Source organism: Octodon degus, unplaced genomic scaffold (genome assembly GCF_000260255.1).
Source record: "Octodon degus isolate 3935 unplaced genomic scaffold, OctDeg1.0 scaffold00147, whole genome shotgun sequence".
Classification (NCBI taxonomy): Eukaryota; Metazoa; Chordata; class Mammalia; order Rodentia; family Octodontidae; genus Octodon; species Octodon degus.
In genome coordinates, this window is record NW_004524723.1 from 2,114,129 (window position 1) to 2,133,460 (window position 19,332).

General features: G+C 51.0%; 1 protein-coding gene across 1 annotated transcript; it reads right to left on the reverse strand.

Moving 5' to 3' along the window:
* Positions 1–1,672: 1,672 nt before the first annotated feature.
* On the reverse strand, positions 1,673–8,283 carry Xirp1 (xin actin binding repeat containing 1). Its single transcript, XM_023702204.1, has 3 exons — positions 8,235–8,283; positions 2,191–5,630; positions 1,673–1,766 (listed from the first exon to the last, which is right to left on the reverse strand). Exons 1-3 carry the CDS (start codon positions 8,281–8,283, stop codon positions 1,758–1,760), a joined length of 3,498 nt encoding a protein of 1,165 aa, XP_023557972.1. The 3' UTR covers positions 1,673–1,757.
* Between the last annotated feature and the right edge of the window lie 11,049 nt (positions 8,284–19,332).

Below are 19,332 nucleotides of genomic sequence, written 5' to 3' on the forward strand. Positions count from 1 at the left end.
GGGCAGGCATCCCCATGAATGAGGGACTCACTGGGCAGCTGGCTGGGAGTGGCTGTAGGACACCCATGCCATGTCAGCTTCTGTTAGTCCACTGCTGAGCCCAGTAGACCTGTAGAGGAATGGCCTCAGCAAAGGGGAGGCATGGAACTCAAGGTTGGGGCCTGAGTCCTTGGGTGGTTCTGCCTGTTCTGTGACTGTGGTGCAGGAACTCAGGACTGTGTTCCCGAATTGGTCCACCTCCTCATACTGTTCCGTCACAGTTCTCATTGCTCCACAGCATTGGGAACTACTCAGCCTGGTCTGCTGCTCCAAGGTATTCTTTTTCCACCCGGTGGGCAGAGACCTCTCCAAAGGAGGGGCAGGGTTGGGCTGCCCAGCACCCTTGGTGGCCATCTCCTTTTCCCCAGCTTTGTTGTGAATACTTTCCTGGTGGTTCACATTTTGAGCTGGGTATGTTCTGTTCCCTGAGACTTCAGGGCTGTTCTTAGTGCTAGAAGCTTCTGGAAGTTTCCTTGTGCCTGATTGGATAGAGATGAAAGTAGGGGAAGAGGGTGAGTCTCTGCTGGAAAGCAGTACTTGAGGGAGACCTGAATCTCCCCTTGATGTCTCCTGCCTCCTGGTAGGAGGGGCCATTGAGGCTGCCTGACCTCTGACCTCTGTGTCATTTCTGATCTTGGCTAGACCCTGGTCTTCAGTATGGCATCTAGTCTTGGCTTGGCTCTTGATAGATGTTGGATCTTTGATCTCCTGGCCTGAGCAACTGGGTCTAGCTCTACTGCAGGCTGAGACAGTGACCTTGTGGGCACTGTGATCCTTTTGAGGTTCCTGGGAATGGCTCCTGGTGTTAGCTTCGGGCTGGAGGTTAGACATGGAGCTGAGGGCTTTGTGCACGGCCTCTTCGATGTCTAGGAGTCTGGCCAGGGTCTGTTCCTTCAGCCGGGCAACTTCTGTACTGACCCGTGTCAGCTCCCCAAAAGCCTGCTCCACTGAGGCCTCAGGCTTGTGAGGGGCAGCAGGAGACAGAGAGGCAGCCTCTCCTGCCTGGGGAACAGCTTCAAAGAGCCTCTGCAGGGCCTGCACATCCACACTGCTTGCAGCCTGGTTCTCCAGAGCTTGTACCTGGCTCAGGAGACCCTGGAGCTCTTGCTGGCTTCCTTGTAGAATCTGGGGGCTCTTAGGGGTTCTCTGATTGGAACATTGCATGGGCAGCTCTCCTTGTGAGCTGGGCCTCCCCTGTGGTGAGTCAGAGTCCCTGTTGAGAGTGCTGGGCTTGGTGGGCTCAGGGCTCTGGGCATTGCTGCCAGCAGCCTGAGCCTTGGTGAACCTGGGGGATACTGTGCCGAGGTCATGTTGGGGTCTTGAGTGGCTTTGTCCACTGGCCCATCCATCCAGAGGCATGCAGCCCTGGCCTCTTGCCATGGGAACCTCTGCTGGTCTAGGGCTGTCTGCTGGTATCTCACCTGGTTTGTGTTCTTGTCTCACCTCTGTAGAGAAGCTAGGAGACAGAAGTAAGGACTTGGGTGGTCTCTGAGGAGGGTGGAGCTGGCTTAGGTGTGCAGGTTTAGGAGGCACTGGAGGCTTCTTCCCTGGAGGCGTAGTGTACCCAGGTTTTGGGGTCTTTGTCTGTGGTTCTCCAGGATTTCTCTGGCCAGCAGGTTTGCTGTGAAGGGTATGAAAAAAGGGTTCCTGTTGGGGCTTGGAGGCCTTCTGGATGGAGTCCTCATCATGGTGGCCTTGGGCTGGGAGGTCAGGTCCTGTCACAGCAGCTGGGAGAGCAGGAGGGGGAGGAACAGAAGCATTATGGGAATGCAGGTTGGCACCTGCAGGCTGGGCCCCAGAGGGCAGCGTGTGGTAGGCCAAAGGGGCAGTCTTCAGGGTGGTCTCTGCAGCTTGGAGGCCCCCTGGGCAGTCTTGGGCCACCATCTTCCCTGGAGGCCCCCAGGCACTCTGTGTGCAGCCCCCAGTCTCCCGCCCTGGTGTAGGACTCTTGGCTGGGCCTCCCAGAAGTGTGCTGGGAACCTGGGCTGAGTGGACAGTCTCCCTGCCCCTTGGCTGGGGATCTTTCCCAGAAGGCTGGACACCCCCAGGTGGTTCAGAGGTCCTCACAGGGTGAGCAGTGTAGATGCCATCCTGAATTGTCGCCCGCCCCCTGAGCAGCCCTCTGGGTAGTGCTTTCTCTTCCCCACTGACCTTTCTGGGGGCTGCTGGGATCCTGGAGTCACCTCCAGCCACAGGCCTGCTATTGCTTTGGGTAGCTGCCATGGCAGGGATTGGTGCTTGTGGGCCATCCTGGATGGATGCAGCTGTGGCTGCAGAGACAGAGCCCTGCTTGTGCTTGTTCAGAACTTGCTGGTGCAGGCTTTGGGCTTCAGTGGTTGCCATTCTCAGATTCTGCAAGGCTGACTGGAGGTCTGGGACCCTGGCTTCTGCAGGGGCGGCCATGGATCCTTCTGACTTTCCCAAGGCTGCTGTCACTTTCTGCTCATTGTGATTGCTGTTCTCCTGCTTTTTTGTATCCTGCAATAGGACTGAGGCTACAGCCTGCCCAGCCAGAGGGACTGCCTTTGCCATGGCCTGAGGTGAGCAAGAGTTGGCTCCTGGGCCTCTCAGATGCCCCACCCCCAAGCTGGGATCCAGTGGGGGAATGTGAATGATGCTCTCAGTTGGGAGAAGCCTCTGGGTGGCCCCAGTGACTGGCCCTGGAATTGGGTCAGCTGGTGGCTCCCAGCGCAGACTGTGCAGGCCACTCAGGTCTCCTTTGTCTATGCAGCTGGCCACCAGCTGCACATTGCCCCTTTCTGGGACCCCACTAGGTAGCCGGGGCTGTAGGGAGTAGGCAGTCAGGGCAACTAGACCCTGTTCTGTCTCCTGCATCACCAGGCCAGTCCTTGCCATGGAGGTCCCAAGGCCACAAGCCAGCAGCTCCTGGAACTTGGGATCCATGTCTTCAATACTCCCACTGTTACTTGGAGCTGGCAGTCTTAGCGGGTGGAGCCAGAGATGGCCAGTTACATCCTCCTGCACTAGCAGACCCTGCTGGGCCACATCTGGCCGGCGCAGCACTTGGCGGACAATCCGGGGAAGCTCACCAAACACCAGCTCCTCCTTCCGTATATAGGGACGCCCCTGCCCTGGCCCTGGGAGCACATACTTGGCAAGGCAGAGCTCCCCTGGCCCTCGGGCCTCCATGAGGATTCCTCCATGGTGCAGGATCCCAGGTGTGGCATGCAGAGTCCGAAGTGTCCCCTCGGTGGCAGTCTCTTGCTTCTCTGGCACCCCATTGCTAGAGAGCTTCCCGGGTTGCTCTTCCTGCAGGTCACCACCTCGGATGCTTTCAGCTGCCAAGGAGCCCATGGGGCAGTTCTCAAAGAGCCAGGTGAACTTGTGCACAGATCCAGCAGGGATAGGCCCAGTGGGTTTCCTGGAGCTCTGCTCTTGTTCTTCTCTCTTGCCAGCCTCCAGGGCCTGGAAAACCTCCTTCTGCCTAGACACTTGCCCTGAAGGAATCTCCACCCGGCTGCAGCAGCGCACAGGCCCACTTCGACAGGCACCTGCTGAGGCCTGCAGAGGTTCAGTCTCAAAGACATGACCATCAGTCTGTCTTTCCCCAGCCTGAAGCTGTCTGACCTGCAAGTGCTTCTCCCTGGAGTCCTCTACCGGGTCCAGAGGCTGGGGCTTGAACATCCAGGTGCAGGACTGTGCCTGGGCCTTGACTGTAGGGTCTGTGGCCTCTGAAACTTGCTTCTCTGCCAATTCACTCATTGGGCACGTCTCAAACAACCACCGAATGGTCTGCACATCGCCCTTTGGGGGTACCTCAGGCTGGAGGCCTCCTTGACTCTTTTCCTCCTCTTCTCCTCGTTCCTGCTGCTCCCGCTGATGGATCATCTCTAGGGGCTGGGTCTCAAAGAGCCATCGAGCAGTGCCAACATCTCCAGCCACCACTTCTTGCCGAGTGATGCCCCGTACCACATCAATGGTACTGGGGCTTCGACCCAGCTGGTCTAGGGGCTGAGTCTCAAACATCCACCTATAACCTTGCACATCACCTCCCACAACCTCCTCTCTGCTGACTGAGGTCAGGGCATGGAGCTGGCCTTTGCTGTCCTGCATGGCATACACCGGGGAGCCTGCCACCTGGGACTGCCCGGTGCAACCAGTGGTTTCTGCTGTGCACATAGTACCACAGGCTGCAGCCTCACGCTGCTGGATACTGTCCAGGGGAAGCGTCTCAAAAAGGTTCTTGAAGGTTTTCACATCCCCTTTTACTCCATCCCTCTGGGTAGCACCTTGAGAGACAGGCAGTGCTGATGAGCTGTCACATGTGAGCCCTTCACCTTCCTGGTGACCCAGCCGCTGCAAGTGACCCACTTGAACTTGGCCTCGGAGAGCATCTAGGGGTTTGGTCTCAAATAGCCACAGGGTGGAGCGGACGTTGCCGGGGATCACCTCCTCCTTGGGCGGGGTCTCAGCTGTAGCCTCCTCCTCTCCCTTCAAAGTGTCCAGGGCTCGGGTCTCAAACAGATGCCGCTGCTGTTGAACGTCAGGTCCAGGAGGGACAAGGTCTGGGGATGGCTGGAAATCTTTCTCATCCACCAGGATCTCACGGATAGCATCTAGGGGCTGCGTCTCAAAGATCCAACGTGTGGCGCTGACGTCGGGCCGGGATCCCTCCTCCAAAGAGATACCGCGGATCACCCGCACCTGACTGGGGTCCTGGTTGAATTCGTCCAGAGGGCGGGTCTCAAAGAGCCAGCGCCCGGACCTCACCGCGTTGCTTTGAATCTCTTCCCGGCAGGCGGCCTTGACCTCATGGATAGCGCCCTCTGCGTCCTGTATGGCGCACAGAGGCTCCGTTTGGAACAGCTTCACCGTCTTCTTCACATCGCCTTTTAGCTCCTGGATCTCTGAGCGCAGCTCCAGCGGGCTCGGCTCCTGCATGGAGGGGCGGGAGCCCAGGCGGTCCAGTGGCCGAGTCTCAAATAGCATCCTGGTTCCTCGCACATCCCCACTGGCTGCAGGCTCCCTCTCAGGGGCCTCGGTTGCCTCTGCCTGGTCCGTCAGTTTATCCAGTGGCTTTGTCTCGAACAGCCAGCGGGCAGCACGAACGTCACCTCCGGTAGGTCGAGGTCCTACCAACTGGGGATCTATGCTGTTGGCAAAGGAGCCTTCCTCAAACTTGCGGGAGGTGGCCTGGACGTCTCCGCCTGGCACAGGCTCCTTGGCAGCTGACTGCTCACGGTCCCCAATGGCGTCCAGCCGCCAGTTCTCAAAGATCCAACGCATGCACTGGACATCACCCTCTGTAGGCTCCTCGGAGCCCAGTACCTCAGCCAGGTCCTCAGCCACCGCCTCAGCCAAATTCTTGCGGAGCTCTGGGTGGATGTGCCTGTAGAGGCGGCGGAGCTCACTAGCTTGCCGCTGCTGGTGAAACTTGGAGAAGGATTCCTTGGGGGGCGGTGGTGGAAGATTCTCCAGAGTTGAGGGTGGAGGGAGGGGCAGGTCCTCTGCAGTCGCCATTGGGATGGGTGGTGTGGGGACCACTTGCCTCTGGGTTTCAGCCAGCCTCTGAGAAAAGGGGGCAGAGATGAGGATGGCATTGAGGTCCTCAGCTGGGGTTGAGCCAGTTGCTGGGATAAATGGCAGGGAGCAAAGCCCAGTACTCAAAGCTGACATATATAGAGAACCTCTTTTCCTGTTAGCCTATCCTGGGGCTCACTTTGCTGCCTGCAGGGCTGGTATATGACAGGTCTTGAACTTGGGACATGTGGACCCACCCATCAACATAAATTCCTACTTCCCAGCTTCACCTTGGTTGCTAGGGAGCAGGGTGGGAGTGAGGGTGGGGTGGGGGTTGGGGGTGGGAGTCACCACTGACTTGAGATACTTTCCTTTAGCTGCACAAGGGATGGCAGTGTCCAGTGGGAAAACAGATATGTCTTGCCCTTGCCTTTCTTTGCCAAAATCACTTTTCTTTGGTGAAAATCAGGCCCCCAGATGAGTGGCCTGTAGAAATCCTGATTGATGGGGTCTCGGTCTTGGAGTGGAGGGTCCCTAAGACTGTTGATACAAATCATCTGAAGAGGACCAGAGGGTGCACTTGGTAGTTTGGCTGGAAACCTGTCAAAACATTACTTCCCTGCCCTCAACTTACTCCAGACTTTCCCAAGCCCAGGGAGATGTGGCAGGGGTTAGTAGCCTATGTGATAGCAGAAGCAAGGAAGAATCAGGGAGGAAAAATTGCTCACCAAATATCCCATGGTTAGGCAGGGCCAAATTCTCAATGCCAGGTTCAGGTTTTCTAATTGCTATACCCAGGACTTAGAAGGTCAGGGACAGATGGATCTTAATGGTCTCTTAACCCAAACTTTTATGATTAAATATGAAGAAACTGGACCCAGAATCAGACCTTGGTGAATGAGGCAGCTAATGCTGACTTGGGCTCTCTAGACCCTATTTAGGGTTCCTACCCCCCAAGAAATAAGAGGGCTGAGGATGCAAAGCTTTTACATTGGCCATTGTCCCCATTTCTGAAGCAGATGTGTCTGGGAGAAGATGAAGGTGGCACCTCCAAGGGGAGGGGAATACTGTGGGACCAGGGTGCTGTCTGCAGAGACAGCCCTGCCCTTGCCCATGGAGACCACGCCTCATAGGTGTACAGGCAAGACAGCTTTTTTCTAGGTGTAGGATCTCGGGCTGAGATCTGGCCCTGAAGCCTCAAATGGGCTCCTGTCTCCTCTCTCCCCTCTGTCTTTCAGAGTCCACAAAGTGGGCCTCTCTCCGGCTTTGCCTTCACTCCTCAATGACCTCCTGTGCCTCAGGCTCTTCTCTGGCTTCTGTTTCATCCATATCTTATCTGTCTTGTGACAGGTGTTGTGACAGTCCCCAGAGCCCAGTAGGGAAAGAATGAAAAGCACCGACTCCTCCTGCTGCCCCTGACCCACAGTGCCTTGCCACTTTTGGGACTAAATATAGCTGAAAGCCTGGCCCCAGAATAGCAACCCTGCACTCAGAGGGAGGTTCAGGCTCAGCTAGGGAGACCCTGGTGGCTGTGTCGCATGTCATCTCCTTCACTACCCTTGGCTCCCAGAGGACCTGGTCCCCTGCTTCTTGTGTGGCCCCAGACTCCTGCCCTGCAGGCCAACTGGACACTGGAGCCTGGAGCCCTCCCCTGGCCCAAGAGGTCAGGGGTTGCTGGTAGGTGCAGGGATACTGGCAGCAGTGGGGGACAGGATTCTTCCATGGAGGAGAGAGGAAGCTGCCCTGGAGGTGCGCCCTTGGTCTGTCTACTGTGGATCTCAGGAGTGTGAGGGCTGAAGCCTATAGCCCAGTCTCCTGGACAGTCTGGGAAGCTTCCCCTAATTCCTGAGCTCTGATGGTAGCTGGGGCAGGTATCATGTTCAGGCCAAACTCTACCCTGTCCCTGCTCCCAGGAACCTCCAGAAACCCTGCTAGGGTTATAGGCTGTTAGAATCACAGAGTCCAGAGATACCAAACCAAGGACTCTTGGAGGTCACAGAGGAGGCAACTGAGGAGCCACATACCCAGGGAGCCCAGCAAGGTGAAAGCAAAGCCTGCAGTGTGTTTCTTGACTCCAAAACTCTTCTTCCATCCTCACCTGGCCTGAGGCCTGGGGCAGAGCTGGGGTGAGGGCAGAAATTTAGAACTGGAACCAGACTGAACCAGAGCGTGACCTCTCAGGATGCCCACCTTCATCCAGGCTCTTCTGTAGCCTGGCCACCTCCACTGTCTTAACCTTTTGGGGACACAGATCCGACCTAAGGACTTCCCTACAGGGCAAGAGGTGGCTGGAGCAGAGTCATCCTGCCTAGGATCTATGCCGCCATAAGCAGGGAGCTGGGCTCTGGGCCGCACTGGGAGCAATCCCTGGACTGGACATGCCAAGACATGCCCACAACAGCTGATCAAGGGGCCCATCCTAGGGTGTGTTCCATTCTACTACTGGCTTCAACCTCTACACTTCCTGCCTCTCTTCTGTCCTCTTCCCTCCCTACCCTAGGCTTCCCTAGGAGAAAGCCCTGAACCCTGAGGTGCTTCACAACTGGATTTTAAAACTCAAATCTCCAGCACCCCTTGAAAACCTGGATTATTCTGACTGGCAAAAGCCCACACCTTTGTCTGTACTAGGCCTTTGACCACTGCTCTGAGAGCTCCAGTGGGTGACAAAAACCCCTGAACCTTCCCAATGGACTGTAGCTCCCCCCTCCCCTTACCCATGTGCTCCTCAGCCTCCTTCTCCCTCAGCGCCACCCAATAGCCCATCCTGCAGGGTATAGAGAGCCCAGGATTGAGAGCTGCTGTGCAGTGGGAGGTTGGGGGCAGGTTACTCACCAAGGGTTGCTATGGCCTGCTGGGGTGCTACAGGCTCTGTGGGTCGTAGCAGGTGTAGTCAGGGGTCTGTTGTCCCTCTGGACTTTCTTGTTTGGAGTTGGTCAGGCACCTTCTCACTCCCCTGGCTCTGGGTCTGTGCTCTGCCAGCCCAGCAGCTGCCTTTATCTTGCCGGTGTGGGGGCAGTGTGGGAGTGGGCAGGGCAGCTATGTTCAGAGTATTAAGTGGTTCTGTTATTTTTAGGGCTTGTGGAAGTCTCTCTTCCATCCTGAGGCATCAGTCATGTCCTCTGGGCTGGGAGGGGCTGGGAAGGAGAGCAGAGCTTCATTCATCCAAAGTCTGCTTAGAGATTGGGGTCAGTGACTCAGCTGTGGTGTGGGGCGGGGGTGGAGGGGTCACCAGGCTATTTTGGGGGAATGAATACGGAAAAGCCTTTGCCATGCCCCTGGATGGTCCTGCTTCTAATCCTGCGAACCCCCTTTTCTTGAGGCTGGGCTGGTTTCTGAATGTGAATGCCATTCGTATACCACCATGGGTATAGGGGCAGGGCTGGGCCAGCCTTTCTGCTCCCAGCCAGGACACCTCTGACAGTGAGGCCCAGCTCTCTGTTCCCTTGTTCTCCCCTCTCTTCATTCCTGAGAGAAGGAGGTTTGGAGAACCTGTGAATGGCCATTCCCCACTCCTCTTGAGGGTCTTGTCATTTTCACACTGTCATCTAGGTCCTTGTCCACTTCTGGACTCTTTCCTGTGACTCAGGGCCCAGACTCTCAGGGAATGGAGTGAAGGGGAAGGTGGCATGTGGGAGGTGACTGTGAGGATATTTCTGACCCTGGAGTCATCAGCTGCCCAGTCACAGGCGAGGGTGACAGTGGGGAGAGGGATTGCTTGGAAGAGCCCTAAGGACCTGGTGGGCTTCAGAGATTCAGGCTCTCAGGCTGGCATGGAGGGAAGTCAGGGGACAACCACAGCAGGTATGGAAGGGGCCTTTGTCTGGGCTGGGTCCGGCTCCATGTCTAAGGAGGTACAGGGACACTCTGTGACCTTGCAGACAGTCTTCGTTCTGACAACCCAGACGCCCTCCGGTGCCAGGGCTGATGCCACACATGGCTCACTTTTTCCATGAAGCTGGGTGCTGTCAGCCTCAGGTGCAGTGGGGGCCTCTGGAACCCCTCTCTTTCCTTCTTCCCTGCTCTTTTCTACCCCATGCCAGCTTCCTGAGCTCCAGATTCCCCCAGGAAGGGCTGGAGATGTGCCCTGCTTTGGGGCCAAGGAAGGAGTTTCTTTCAGGGCCAGGACGAGCCTTGTCCCTGTGGATACTAAAAGTGCCCACCATCTACGGTACCCTAAGAACTGAGTACATAAACTGTGAAAAGCATTCTGGAGGGCATTTAACCTGTGGCGCTGCTATAGAAGCCCTTGCTTTCATGTACATAAGAAAGAGCAAGCACCTAGGCAAACACAATGTTAAATTCACCTCAGGTGTGGTAAGTCCTGGGTGAAATGCAGGCCTTGATATTAAGAGTTTCTTCCTAAGCAACTTGCTTGTTTTAATCTAATACAATTGTGCTGTCCAAATGCAGTTGCCATAGTTGAGGCTATTTAAATTTTAATATATTGAAGTAAAATGAAATATTTGGTTCCTCTGACATATTATCACATTTTAGGTATTCTATAGAGACATGTGGCTAGTCACTACTATATTGCACAATGCAGATTTCTGTCATATAGTAGAAAGCTATTACAGACACTAAAACTTTTGTGCATGGTGCTTCCCTTTTTGCTTTTGCTGATACAAAGTTCCAAGCCAAATCTCTAAGTTTCTGGCAAGAAGACCTTGTGGTTTGCAGCCTATGTCATGAGAATGACCTTATCGTCCCAGCTCTTTGTCTCTGAAGAATTTCCCAGAACTTTAACCTTTCAATTTTAAAGCTAGGAAAGGTGTAAGAAGAGCTGGGCCAGTTGGTGCTCCGAACATGCTGATCTAACAGTATCCCACTATCAAGGCATCCATTATGAAGCTGCTGAGACAGCAAATGGCATTCAGAGTACTTTGGTAATGTTAAAAAATAAGACAAAGTAGAAAAAATGTTTAAAGTTGCATATACAACAATTGACAAATCAGGCAGCTCCAAATCAGAAATAGAGTGTAAGGGCCAGGTTTTATAGGCTCAATACAGGTGGAAAGTAAAAAAAACCAAACAACAAAAAAACACCAAAAACCCTATCTATCCACTGTATTTGCACTCTAACCCATTGTGAAGTTGTTCCTCATTATCTAAGTTTATTGGCTGCTTCTGATTAGTGGAATTTAAGTTCCATCTGCTTTTTTTTTTTTTTTTTTTTGTGGAACCTGGGATTGAACTCAGGCTCTTGTGCTTGCCAGGGAAGCACTTACTCCACTGAGCCATCTCCCCGACCCCCTCCTTCTGCTTTAATTCAGATGTTTACCAGATACCACTCAAGTTTTACTTGTGTCTGCATGGCAGGCCAAGGTCATCTAGGAAGCAACACTGACTGTGTCTGCGCAGGGACCCTTCAGGCCTGGCATTCCTTTCAAGTGTTTTTAAGGTAGGGAGATCTGTGCATCCACCGCCCTAGGCCCTAAGGAGGCCAGAAATAAAGCGGAACACTGAGGTTGGGTGGATTGACTAATTCTCGTGAAAAGGCAAAGAGGGAGGTGTTGAGGAAGGGGCATGAGGGAAAACTGTTGTGGGGCTGTTCCTTTAGAAATGGCTTGCCCAACAAAAGTATTCCAGGTCCTTCTTGCCTGGAACAAAGAATTGAATGAGACAAGCCAAAACCTGTGCCACATGTTTGTTTCAGCGGTGAGGGTTGCTGGGTGTGGGAGACCATGCCTGTAATCTCAGTGCTTGGGAGGCTGAGGCAGGATTGCCGTGAGTTTTGAGGCAGGTTTGGGCTACATGGTAAGACAAAAACAAAACTCAAGCTAAAAACAAACAAACAAAAACAGGAAAGGTGAGGGGTGAAGGGGTAAGAGAACAAAAAGAGGACAAAAACGAAAATAAAAAAGCATTCTGCAACTAGGAGACCAGGGGTGGGTAACGTGAGGAGGCTGGATAGCGGGCTTCTGGTGGTCTGGTCACCTTTATCTCCCTAGAGCTTTGGAAGGAGTTCTAAAGGCTGGCACCCCTCTGGGATTTTGAAATTGACAGGTACTCCCCTTCTCTGGCCAGTCTAGCCACACCCTACCTCCTGTATCAAAATAACTTTGTAGCTATCACAGTCCCTCCCACTGCAGCCTCCCGACACAGCTGATCCAGCAGGTTGGCACTGGGTGCAGCTTCATGCCTGAGCACCCTCTGCACTTAAGGAGGAGCTCAGAGTTCCCAGCTGGCATCAGATCCAGGAATGATTAGGAGCCAGGCTACCTGGGTCTGAATTCTTCATGTGATACTTACAAACTGTGTGACCCTGGAAAATTTCTTAGCTCCTTAAAATGCATGCGTGCATATGTGTATATAAGTACGCATGTGTATTATGTACGTATATAGAGATAGATGTAGATTTAGGTATAGATGTAAATGTAGTGCAGATGCAGGTACACAGTATGTATTTGAAACTGCTTGGCGAGCTCCACAAATAAGCTCAAGTTTCCCCTGGATCTCAGACCCACAAGTCCCCAGTGCCAGTGTGATCCCTTGGTCCGAAGCTGATGTCCTCCACAGGACATCCGCCAGCTTCTCTCTGGCTGACAGACAGACGTGGTGGCACAGGACAGCTTAGCCAGGCCATGCTAGGTCTATCCCAAGCATATGGCTGGGTTTGTGGTATCAGAATCATCTGAACCCAGAGAAGGGATTTTCTGGGTGGGCTCACTGTGGGGAGAGCAGATGAGCAGGAGCATGCCCAGCATCCTGCCTCTGTGACTAGCAGTGCTATGCAGGGAGGTGGGGGCGGTGCAGAGCACGGTTTGTGGCAGAGTTCCTCTGGTCTCAGGCTGGATCAAAGCGCCAGTTGGCTGTGACTATGTGTTGACCTCTGCGTTCATGTGTAATCTTGCAAGAGCAGAATCTCAGACTAGCATTTAAATGCAAGCAACTTAACTGGAGAAGATCCCAGGCACAGTGAGGGAGGTGAGGACTGAGCCAGGGGAAGGAGCTTCTCTGAGCAGCTGGAGCTCCAGCTTCTCATTTTCTTTCAGACAGTTCAGGGTTAATGTGGAGAAACACAATCGATTTTTAAAACATATTTTTATTTTTAACTGACCCACAGTAATTCGCCTCTGACTGCTGTATGTTGATTTTATAAACTATAAATTTACCGAATCATTTATTAGTTATGACAGCTTTTAATAAAAGGACTCTTGGGGCTGGGGAAACAGCTCGATGGTCTAAGCACCTGCCTGGTAAGCATAAGGACCCAGGTTGGATCTCTGGTACCGTATGCCAAGCTGGCCTGCGAACCCTGGGCGTGCCATGCCAACCGCTGAAACCAGGCGTGGTGGTGAACACCTGTAATCCCAGCACTGGGGAGGCTGAGACAGGAGGATCACTTTGAGTCTGAGCTGTGTAGTGAAATCCTGTATCACATAAATAAATAAATAGATTTTAAAAACAGGACTCTTAAGGGCCTCCCAGATGTTAGAATCATTTTTTTTTGTTTTTAAACATTTTTATTTTTATTAGTGTATGTTTGCAGTATATAATGACTATATTCATTGTGGGGACTTGGTCCCTACACAGAGCACGTCTCAATTCTTTTTTCTCCCTTCCGTGCCACCCCCCTTTCTGTCAGCATAAGATTCATTCATTTATAAGTCCTTACAAAGTTAATCATCAGGCTGGGAAGATAGCTCAGCAGCATGAGCGCCTGCCTGGCAAGTGTAAGGTCCTGAGTTCAATCCCTGGTACTGGAAAAAAATAATAAAGTTAATCATCATGCATATAGATTAACAGCCAGACTAATACACATAGCACATAAGATATTTCCCTTAAATTGAGGCACACGTTTTTCGTGGTACTGGGAGCTGAATCGAGGGTCTCATGCACTCTGCACAAGCACTCTGCAGCCTCCGCTTGAGCCGCAGACCCCAGGCACACTTTAAAGTAATCATATTTTCGCTGTAACAAGGATCATTTTATGCCTAGGATTTAGAGGACTTTTACTTCTCTTTCTTACCTAGCTGCTCTGGATTTGATTTTTTAAAAAATTTTTATTTGTTTTATTTATTTTTGTATTTTAGGACAGGATCTACAGGGGCTACAGGGTCTCACTGCATAGATTGGACTTGTAGTGATCCTCCTGTTTATAGCCTCCTAAGTGCTAGGATTACAGGCACACACCACCATGCTCAGTCTCAATCACTGTCTCAGCATGCCCTGGGGGCAGGGCCAGCATGGCAGGGCTGGGAATCTAACTCCTGGGCCCTGCATCTGCCTATGCAGGCCCTTTAATCCACTGAGCTATTTGGCCGACCCTCGACTTTTTTTCTTTTTAATCTTTAATTATTTGGTATAGGGTCTCACTACACAGCTTGGACTTGTAGTGATCCTCCTGTCTCAGCCTCCTGAGTGCTGGGATTACAGGCATGTGCCACCATGCCTAATTACAGTGGCCGGCTCAACACATAGAGGGCATGGGGGATCAAACCCAGGTCCTTGTGCTTGCCAGGTAGACACTTAGACCACTGGGCTATCTCCCCAGCCCCTGGATATAACTTTTAAAGTGGTGACCATTGGTATCTTTGCCTTTGTGCCTGATTTCAGAGGTTTTCAGGTTTTTAAAAACATTCATTATGATGTGTGTGTGTGGGGGGGAGCTCTTCACACCTGGCCTTTATCATGCTGCTGTGCCCTCTTTCTGTTCCCAGCTCACTGAGCGTTTCCATCATGAAATGATGTTGACCTGTGCCATCTGTGAGGTCATCAGGCGATTTTTTTTTTTTTTTTTTGGTCTTTTTTTAAGACAAGGTCTTGCTATGCAACTCAAGCTGGCCTTGAGCTCACATTGTAACCCCCAGGCTGGTCTTAAATTTGAAACGATCCTCCTGCCTCGGCCTCCTGAGTGCTGGGATTATAAGCATGTGCCACCACACTCGGTGATCACATGATTTTAGCCTTTATTAGGTTATTGTGCTATGTGACATTAATTGACTTTTGTATTTTAAGTCGTCTTTGCATCCAAGATAAATTTCCCTGCCCTGGGCCTGTGCTTGAATCTCACTGGGGACCCTCTCCACTGGGGTGCAGAAGGTAGGTACCTACCTTCCAACCCTCACCCCTGCTGGACAGGTGTTGTTTTTGGACATGCTAACCCAGCTGTACTTTTTGCCTGCCCCTTAGGTAATAAACCAATGTTTGAGGTACAAAGCCATCTTTTACAAGGACTGTCCCCGGAAGCTACAGGTGACCCCAGTAGAAGTGAGGAACAGCAGTGTGTAGGGGAGCAGCTCTGCTTGCCCTCCTCATGTGTGAGATAAGCTCAGTGACAACACTGCATCGTGGAGCTGCTCTGAGGGCTCACAGTGGCCCGCGTATACAAACACGTGAGCCATGTAAGCCATGAGGACCGAGTAACTTGAGTAGCTATCGTTGAAAATATTTTAGTAGTCACACTTAAAAAAGTAAAAAGTGGGCTGGCCAGACAGCTCAGCAGACTAAAGCATCTGCTTAGGCAGGCACAGCGACCAGGGTTCGATCCCCGTTGTGTTGTGCCCCCACCCCACCCCGGGGCTCGCTGAGATGGCTACTGAGATTAGGCATGGTTGTTCATGCCTGTAATCCCAGCGCTTGGGAGCCTGAAAACAGGAGGACCACCACCACGGGTCCGATCTGTGTAGTGACTCTGTAGGTCCTGTACTGAATACATGAAAAAAAGTAAAAAGAAAGATGAAATGAATTTTAATAAGATTTTAGTTGGCTCTGTATTTTTCAGCTTTGTAAACTATAATAATAATAATAATAATAATAATGCTATAATAAGTTCCTGGATAATTATTTATAAAAAGAAAAAGGTTAGGAGCCAGTGAGATATCTCAGTAGAATAAGCGCTTGCCTGGCAAGCTCAAAGTCCTGAGTTCAATCCCTGGTACCGCAAAAAATAAATAAATAAATAAATAAATTGAAAACTCAAAGCCATATCAACAGTAACAAATAGGAGCCAGGGAGATAGCTCAGTGGAATAAGTGTTTGCCTGGCAAGTGCGAGGTCCTGAGTTCAATCCCTGGTACCACCAAAAAAAGAAAAAGTTATTGTGACTCACAGTTGTAGAGTTTCTAGGCCACTATCAGTTGACCCTGTTGTTTTGAGTCTGTGGCGAACTGTGAGCCATGATAAACCTTTTCTCTTTATATGATCCCAGGCACTCTACACATCATGGCATAGAGCATAGCAGAGCAAACAACTTAGCTCCTGAGTCAGGCTGCACAGACTCTGGGGACAGCCCCCACTCCACGACCTAGTGGCTTTTGGAGAGCTCCGCCTCCTTCAACTGTAGCACCTCAGGATCAGAGCCTTTGGGGGAGACTGAAGAGCCAAGCTACAGCACACCCACATTCCCCAAATCTCATTATTTATCCATGAATCCATATCCAAAGTATTATGAGTGTTTTGAATTGAATCCTCAAACTCTAGGGAGTATTTTACATTAACCATACATCTCCATTCAGACAGCATATTTTCATCAGAAACACTGGATTTGTGTTTAACTTTAATGAAAGCTACCGTTGAAGAAGTCGATGCCAAGTGGCCCGAATACACTTACCACTTTTACAATAACTAAATCGAGTATGAGCTTTTGAGGGGATTGATGATAAATAATGCTAGAAAAGTAGTTCTTGATTTTTTTGTTTTTTACAGTTGTCACATTCCAAGGGCTCAGCTTGTGGTGACTGCTGGGGAGCACAGACTCAGAGGGTGAATTCAGGAGAGGCATTTGGGACAGGCAGGTGCTGGGCCCAGGAGTGAAAGGGACCTTGGTCCTGATCAGCTCCACTCTGACAACTCCCCTTTCTGGGCTTCATTTCCCCTTCTCTGAAATGATTAAAAGTAGTAGTCAATTCTTTTTTTTTTTTTTTTTTAAAGAAAGGAAAGGTTTATCCGGTCACAATTTGTGGAGGTCTCAGTCATACTCAGCTGGCTCTAAGGCAGGTGATATGGCAGAGAAGCAACTGTTCATGGTGGCAGAAGATATGGAAAGCAACAAGTGCCAAAAGGGGAAACAAGCAGTTTCTGCCCCTTTTGTCTTATCCAGACTGCTGGGATTAGGGCAGTACCAACCTAATCAGAGAACAGAGCCAGCAACCACCCAGTCTTAATCCAGTACTCTTAATCCTAGCATTGGACTACAAATCAATCACAAGGTCTAGATTCAACTGCTTCTAAAAACACCCCAATTAAAAGTGCATGAGGCTTTGGGGGGACATCCAGACACAAATCATAATATTCCATCCCTAGCCTCCTAAATACTTATGTATATCCCTTTATGAAAAAGGCATCTAGTCCATCTCTAAGTGCTGTCAAAGTCCTAACAGTGTCAGCGTTGCTGAAAAATCCAAGTCTCCTCCAAGATATAAGGCAAACTTATCTGTGAGCCCCTGTACAAATGAAAACAAAGTTGAACACTTCCAACATTCAGTGGCCCAAGATAGTTCTATTCCAAGAGATACAAACAGGAGGTACAAAGGAATGGGACCAAAGCAAGCCCAAAATCCAGCAGGGCAGACATTAAGTCCTACAGTTCCACACATAGCATCTGAGGCAATCTGTGGCAAAATGTGAACTCCAAAGGGTTTGGGTGGCTCTGCCCCTACGCACTTCCAGTGACTGGAGCTCCCATGGCTTCTCTCTTAGGACCATTCTGCTCCTGCCTTGCAATGTTGCTCACACAATCCATGTTCCTGGCCTCTCTAACCCTCTGGGGTCTCCACTGCCCTTTGGGTTCACTCTCACAGTCTCACACACTGTCCTCACCAAGGAAAACTTCCCAGGCCCAGTCCTTCTGAACACTGGGTGGAGGCTTGTGTGACACCACAGCTCTTCTATTCTGCATGAACCTAAAACCAGTGCCAGGTGGGTGATGCCAAGGTCTGCTGCCAGCAGGAGTGGTAGCCAGAGTTTCCTCTCTCTTGCCGTAAGGGTTGAGTTCCTGGATTGCTGAGTGCTCTAAATCCAATGCCGAGGAACAAATTCTCTTGGCCACTGCCATTCTGGACCTGCTGCTCTGTGGCTTTCTTCTCAAGCAAGGCTTTTACTTTTGTAATTTTGAGGTTGCAAAATGTAGAGTGTGGCTACTTTTTATGATGCCCATTAGCCATCCTTTCTCCTATTTCCTCTCAGCAATCAAGATCTCCTCTGCTGTATCTTTGCAATCCACAGCTTTACTGGAGCTCCCTTTCTCTGGCCAAACTCAATGTTTTAAATCATTCTGTTGCATGCTTTGCTCTTGATTCTTAATATAAATATGACTAAAAGCCCCCCCAACAGTAGCCATGCCACTTCTTTAACATTCGACTGCCTTGAAATTTCTTCTGACAGATTAGTCTGCCACTTTTAATCTCAGTCTCAGGCAATGTCTGTGGACATGAGCACAATGCAGACAAACTTTCTGCCAAGCCATAATACACACCATCTGGAGTCCAACAGCGTACACAGTCCTTCCTCCCAGCAGAAACCTCCTGAGCCTGGCCTTTATTGTCAGAATTTCTACCAGCCTCCTGCTGAGTTATTACCAGAAGCTCCCACACTGAACAGCCTGAGGTGTTCCTGCTCTGCTTTTTCAGCTATAACTTCCAAGCCTTTCCAAACTCTTCCCATAAGTCATTTCCAAAGGCTCCTGAACCACATGGTCAGGTATAGTCGCAGCAATGACCCCACTTCTCTGGTACCAAATTCTGTCTGAGTTACTTTTCTCATTGCTGAGACAAAATACCTGACATTCAAATTTAAAGGAGGAACGGTTTATTTAGCTTAGTCTGTAGAGGTTCCAGTCCATAATCTACTGGCTTCAAGGCAGGGTGACAATTGTTCATGTGACAGAAGATACCAAAAACAACAAGAGCAAAAAGGCCAAAGTGCTTAATTACAATAGAAGAAACTGAGATCAAGCAAAGAAACATCATTTAGCTGTGGTCAACAGCCAAAGGGAACCAAGCAGTGCTAATATGATGTGATTATTTGCTTTCAAACACCTTTCCCAAAATCTGCCAATGTTCAATTCCCTTTTGCTTTAAAATTTTGATTTTTTTTTTTGAGACAAAGTCTCATTATGTAATCCAGGCTGGCCTTGAAGTCATGGCAATCCTCCTGCCTCTGCCTCCCAAATGCTGGGATCACAGGTATGTGCCACCACACATAGCTTTAATTCCTTTTTAATTAACAGCCAGTCCCAATTCTCTGAGCTCCTGCTGCCCATGTCTGACCTCAGGCAGCTCACAGAAGCTCTGTGAGGAAGGTTGTTGTGTGCTCACTTTATTGGCTGGGAAAATGAGGCTTAGAGAGGCTAAGTTGACATGTTAAAATGACATAGCAGTGACAAACAGAGCAAGGACTAGAGCTCAGGTTTCTGGGTCCCTAGAGCAGAGTGCCAGGTACCCTTCCAGCCCCTTGGACACTTGTGATGAGAGAGGTGATGGGGAAGACACACACCTGCGTTGGTCTAAGAACATGGTAATCTTGAAACCACACTAATGCTGTGGGGGTGGGAGGGGGAGCAGAAAGCTGGGAACTGGCTGGCCCTGAGTCCCTGGGATTAGAGAACTGGTGCCAGCATGGCAGGCTTAGTACAGGGGCCGAGAGCAGTTGTGGCAAGGAAGAGTAGCAGCTGGCAGTGTAGGCCACATCTTCTGGGGCCAGGAGGACTGCATTTGACGTTCCAGCCGCTGTGTTCCTCTGTCCCTGTCTTGACTATGCTTCTCGCTGCTATGACAAGCTACTTCACACCCACAGTCTAAGGGAGGAGAGCAGAGATTGGGTCATGTTTCAGCCCATAGTCAGCTGGCTCCAAGGCAGAGACACAGTGGAGAA

Bases quoted from the DNA above. Each gene is read 5' to 3' on its own strand.
- Xirp1 (XM_023702204.1), bottom strand. From the start codon at position 8,283: ATGGGCTATTGGGTGGCGCTGAGGGAGAAGGAGGCTGAGGAGCACATG. The intron at 5,631-8,234 runs GTAAGGGGAGGG...CATTTATCCCAG, and splicing joins GGAGGCTGAGGAGCACATGG to CAACTGGCTCAACCCCAGCT.